Source organism: Peromyscus leucopus, chromosome 3, assembly GCF_004664715.2.
Source record: "Peromyscus leucopus breed LL Stock chromosome 3, UCI_PerLeu_2.1, whole genome shotgun sequence".
NCBI classification, from domain to species: Eukaryota; Metazoa; Chordata; class Mammalia; order Rodentia; family Cricetidae; genus Peromyscus; species Peromyscus leucopus.
In genome coordinates this window covers 141,068,612-141,074,669 of record NC_051065.1, presented here as the reverse complement: position 1 = coordinate 141,074,669, position 6,058 = coordinate 141,068,612, and the positions used below count along the sequence as shown (strand labels likewise).

At 46.3% G+C, this 6,058-nt stretch overlaps 1 protein-coding gene across 1 annotated transcript; it reads right to left on the bottom strand.

Annotated features, from left to right (window-relative positions):
* Window positions 1-516: 516 nt before the first annotated feature.
* On the bottom strand, window positions 517-2,725 carry LOC114685866 (ankyrin repeat domain-containing protein 13A-like). Its single transcript, XM_037204068.1, is given in 2 exon segments — window positions 517-2,281; window positions 2,283-2,725. Coding segments are annotated over 2 exon segments (1,758 nt in total). The 3' UTR covers window positions 517-966.
* Between the last annotated feature and the right edge of the window lie 3,333 nt (window positions 2,726-6,058).

Below are 6,058 nucleotides of genomic sequence, written 5' to 3'. Positions count from 1 at the left end.
AAAGCTACACAGAGAAACCCTGTCTCGAAAAAACCAATATATATATATATATATATATATATATATATATATATATATATATATATCCAGAAAGATGTTGATTTGAACTCTAAAAAGCAATGAGTTGTCCCTTTTCCCTTTTGGATGAAGAGCCTCTACTCCATGTTAGCGTCCCTCTGACTTCAAGTCCATCCTGTCCGTCCTCCGAGGCAGCCAGGCCTGCAGCTGGCTCTGCTGGGCCAGCGCTTCGGTCAGCTTGCCTGCTTCGAGAACCAGCTGTCGACTCCCCTAGCTGCTCCTCCAAGGACAGGATTAGCTGCCTTTGGTGTAGCCTGGAGGATGCTGCTCCCAGAGGAACTCTCCTCAGTATGTGGAGTGAGGTGGCTTAAAACTATTAGTAATTTTTAAGGCTAAGGCAACATTCATGGTCATTTGTCTATCTTAATTTGATGCAAATAGTTAGCCATAATCTAAAATAGATCCTGTGCATATCCTCGTAGCTGGGGTACAGGGCATGGACAAGGTAGAGATGAGGAGGTGTAATGGCGGCAAAGTCCTATCCTAGGGACCCTACAGGAAGGGAAATGGAGAGGCCAGCATAACCCGTTTCTTTGGTGAGCACTCTACAAAGGCCGCTGCTCCCGTGTAGAAAGCACCCTGACCCTACAGGAACTGTTAGAACTCCTGATTAAGATGTCTCTGCTAACCCGCAGGGCTTGGCGTCTGTCTAAAGCTGGTAGTAGAGATGTGACCTGCAAGCCAGGGCAGCTAATGGAAGGTGACGATGCCCCTCCCCTCAGCCTGGAGATGGGGCCTGCCAGTGCTCCCCTTCTCCATTCTGGGGAGTCCCTGGGCCTGCTCCTTTGCATAAGGAAGGGGCAGCTGCTGTCTGCAGGAGTGTAGGCCCCTCTGCCTGTCGGGTCTCAGCTGACGAAGCACTCCCGCGCAGCCCCTGGACAGAAATGTCTATTTCTCGGTGAGTGACAGCTGCAAGACTTGCTGGAGTTCGGCCTCTTCCTCCTGGAGCCTTAGCTCCTGTTCGGCCAGCTCTTTGGCAGACAGCTCCATGGCCAGCTGCAGGTCACTATCAAAGCGGCTCGACTCACTGAGGGCACCTGGGCACGGGCCTTCCATGGTGGTTAGGAGGCTCTCCTGGATGGCCCTCTCATACTGGGCTTCATAGCTGTGGGTGGGGCTGATCCCTCCATTTGAAGCTGGTCCCGAAAGTTCCTGGCTCCTGCTGGACTCCAACAGGCTCTGCTGGATGGCAAACTGCATTATTTCATAGTCCTCATCCTGGAGATGCACGTTTCTGCCATTATCTTGAACATGATAGGACTCAGGAATTTCAAACACAGACTGATCAACCTCAAAGCTTGTGACCTCGGAAGCTGTGTCGGCCTGGATCCCCTCCACATTCTGACTCTCTTCAGCGGTGCTACAGCCATTAACATTTCCAAATGTAATCCGTGCGTTCAAAACGTGAAACAAGGGGATTTCTATTTTGACAGGGAATCCAGGAGGAAAGTCCAATTTGATGAAATCTCTCAATCTTGCAAAATGAGCGCTGGTCCGAGCCATGAGGTCAATGATGGGAATGACCTGTTCCACGAGGGAGAGCGGGAACTCTTCACACATCCACAGTGTAGCTTTAAACTTCTGTGTTCGGATCGTCAGCTCCTTTGGCCTTCCAATGTCCCTGTCTTTCAGATCAAAGTCTTCGTCAAAGTACTCGTCGGGTGTGATGGCCGTGGGGTTGTTCACGGTGGCACACTTCGTAGTGAGGTCCCCTTGAGCACCAAACTGATGTTCCACAGTTCCCAGCAGAGACTCCAGTGGATTCCGGTCCTCTTTGTACCTCTTCTTTTCCTCCTCTGTCAGGTGCTCCGTGCGGATTTTGGTGATCACACTCACATTGTTGACCGTGTAAACCTTGGCTTCGTAACCATTAACAACTTCTGCTTTATCTGTCCTCCAGCCCCAGAATCCGGATTTAGTTCTTTCAAAGGCAATATTCTTAGTGTCGAGGCTGGTGTTGATGACTGGGCTCGTGAGCCGCCTCTCAACCTCCCTGCTCTTTGGCTTCATGAGGTCCAGGGTGAGGCGCTCCATTTCTTGGGAAAGGTCGAAGTGTTCAGTGGTGACCACTCTGTCATCGTGGTTGACTTCCATCAGCTCTGCCCAGTTGTCTCCTCCCTTAAATATGAAACTTCGTCTCCCTCTTATCCAGCTCATGTTCTCAAACCCCAGCAAAGTGATGTCCACGCGCAGCTTAGCACCACTTCCAAATGCGACAGACATCATTCGGGCAGATTCTAGAGACCAAGGGCACCCAGCTGGTGAACTCCCATTTCATCTGCACATAGAAATCCGGGGCCTCGAGAATCTTGTGTAGCAGCTCAGGTACACCTCCAAGGGCCATGGATGTGTTATGGTAGTCTCAGTGTTGCAGGACGGTGTAGACCATCTCGGCATCACCCGTGCTCACAGCTTCATGCAGAACTGTCCATCCCTGGCCATTTTCTTTGGTCACATCTGCTTTATGTCGCAGCAACACTCGAGCAGATTCCAAATGCCCCAAAGAAACCGCAAGGTGCAGTAATGTCCGACCCCGTGGGTCCAGAGCTTCTGCAATCTGGTCCCGCAGCTCCTTCTCCAGCTGCGGGTAGTCATTGTTCCAGACCAGGAGGTGCAGCGGGAAGCTGGCGTCGCGGCCCGAGGACATGGCGAGGAGGCCGAGGTTCGGGCCTGACCGCCCGCCCGCCCGCCTGCCTGCCACCAGCCTCGACCCGACGGGGTCTCTCGGGGGCCCGCCGCCCGACTGGCCGGAGAGCGGGGAGAGGACAGCGGCGAGCCGGCGAGTGCGGGGCGAGGCGGGCGGCGCGGGCCTCCGAGGCCGGAGAGGGCGGCGCTGGAGGCCCGGGGTCGCGGGCCAGGCTAGGGACCGGCTCGGGGACCCGTTCGGCCGCACCCACCCCGCGCCCCGCGCACTCGCGCCCGCGCTGACAGCTCGCGCACCGACTGAATTCTTTGTTCTTTACCAGAAAGCCCCTGCTAGATATTAATCTGGAAATAGTCCTAGCAGTTCAGAAAGTCATGTCTCGACCCAGGGCCAGAGGTAGGACTCAGATAGGACTTGACAATGGAGGGAAAAATTATATAACAGGCAGTTGAAAGGCACCAAGGAGGGGCAGTAGAGTTAGTTGAATGTATCTGCTGCTCCTGAAGAGGACTTGGTTCAGTTCACAGCACCCATATGGTGGCTTACAACCATCTGTAACTCCATTCAGGGGCCTGGCACCCTTTTCTGGCATTTGAGGACAGTAAGCATGCATGTGGCACACATATATACACACAGGCCAAATATTTATCCACATAAAATAAAAATAAATGAATCTTTTTTAAAAAGAACTTTTTCCATTCCCACCTTCATTCTCTTCATAAAGAATTCATTTTGTCACAGTCCAAGTTCTGCCTGAGGATTGGTTTGGATCTTGTCAAGAGATGAAGTCTAATATTGTAGTCATCCTTTGTGGAGTAGCCTGGCCATGGATATGTGTTCAGCTTTCTGCATCCTAATGTCAATAACTTCTACAATTGGCATTTCTCTTTTCTACAGGAAAATAAGATTTAGTGGTTCTGAAGAAGGATACTGTTATGGACCCTGAAAGCAATTCAAAACAAGAATAGATTATGACTTTAAGAAATTATACACATAATTATAATTTACAGAATCTAATCATAATAAAAATATGATTTTGGAGCTGGGTGTCCTGGCACATGCCTTTCATCCTAGCAGTAGCGAGCCAGAGCCAAAGACAGGTGGATCTCTGTGAGTTTAAGGCCAACTTAGAATTCACAGTGAGCTCCAGGACAACCAGAGCTACATAGTAAGACCCTATCTCAAAATATTATACATGATTGCATATAAAATCTGGTCTTAGAGTTATGAAAAATGTCATAAATGCTTGAGGCAGGCAGAACTGTTGCATGTTTTGGATAAGCTGTAGCATGTGCTATACTGCTCCCACAATGACTAGGCATCCTGCAAAAATACAAAAAAGGGGGACCTGGAGGCCAGAAATGGCCAGCAGATTCCAGAACCTATCAGAAAGTATCAACTTAGCAATGAGCACTAAGGAAGACCTCATCCCCACAATGAGGTATATAGGGTATGTAAGGCTTACCCTTTCCTAAAAATAAATGAGCTTGCTTGCAACCTGTTGGAGTCTGTATCATTGTCTCCACATCTCCTCACCCCCTGCCCTCGGGTCCTGGAGACATCACCAGGCAAACAGCAACACGGACTGAGATACAGAAGAATAGAAAGTATAGACCTCCATGAGATGTCTATAGAACTCTTTGCCACAACTGTAATCTGAATAAATAAAGTGTAGATATAAACTGAGTTAGACCAACACTCGGAGTTGTCTAAACAATATGGTGGCTTCTGGTCACCCATAGCCACTTGGTACCTGGAACGTACCTGGTCTAGATTTAGAAATGCAATAAATGTATAATACACACTAAAATTGAAGATTTGATTTTCAAAAAAGCATGCAAACTATCTCAACAAAATTTACAGTGACTGTATGTAGAACTAATGATGTCTTAGTATTTGGAATAAATAATGTACAGTATTAGTTTTTTAATAAGAAGGGAATTTTTGAAAAGATATGAGACAATTTTAGCCCTCTGTCAAAGTCCTCTACACCACAACATAGTCTTTAATGTGGTAGCACTAAGAATTTCACAGGTAGTGGCCAACACTTTTCATCAATGTTAAGTTTCCTATAAGCAAAATACCAATATATCCTGAGTGGGTTTTGGTATCTGTCTAATAGCAATAGTACCCATTCTGTAGTTTCATTTTTATTCTATATCTGTCTGTGAATAACAGTTTATCAGATAACAGTTCGTTTGAGAATTTGCCAATCCTTTCCTGTAACTGACACATTCTCCTGGACAGTGTCTAAACACTGTCTTTTGGGTGTATTTCTGCAAGGATTCTAAGAATTATGCACTCTGTTCTTTTGACAGTGTAAAGATACAACTAAATGAGGTTTTCTATGGAAAGTTAATTTCTTCAGGGAGGGCAGGTTGGCTCAGCCTAAAGCAGGGGTTCTCAACCTGTGGGTTGTGACACATTTGGGGGTTGCCTACCAGACAGATATCCTGCATATGAGATATTTACATTATGATTCATAATGGTCTCAAAATTACAGTTATTAAATAACAACAAAATAATTTATGACTGGGGGTCACCACAACATGAAGAATTGTATTAAAGGATCACAGCATTAGAAAAGTTGAGGACCACTGGCCTAATGACTTGATGCTGATACATAGACCCATCATGGCTGGAGAAAACTGATTCCTGAAAGTTTTCCTCTGACCTCCACATGCTTTTCTTTAGCAGAGAGCTCCTGGGTGGGTTGACCGTGATTTAGTGAATGGTGAGGTGGTCTCTGTAATGACTCCTTTGTTCATTGCTCTTCTCACCCTTAAAAGCCCCTCATGTTATTTTGTATTAAACACTGCCTGTTTCTACCCTATATCCTGTCTCATCTGAATTCATTCAACAGAGATCACAAAGACTAGAGAGATAAGCAGAGTTGGGAGTGAGATCCCAGTAGCAACTGGACAATTGCTTTCTCAATGTTTACTCAAACAAATAGAAAAATATAACATATAGTTAAATAACTGATGGATTCTAGACAGCCTATGGCTTATCTATGCTAACTCCCCAACATATCAAGAATTTGAAGGCCATTATAAAATATAATATTATTGATTCTATAAAAATAGACCAAGTATTTCCTCAGAGGTTAGCCCAACAGAAAAAAAAAAGAAGTATCTAGAGTAACTTAAGGTATTTGTGCTAAATTACACAGAAAGCCACAGACTCGGGAGTTTACACTGTATACTCCACACCCAGGGTAGAGAAATTTAACAGAAGGGGCAAGATGACCCTTACAGGGCCATCTCTTTTCTCCCTTTCATCCATACAGTAGAAAGAGTTCAAAATTTTTAGAAGTAGTATATTATATGTGACTAA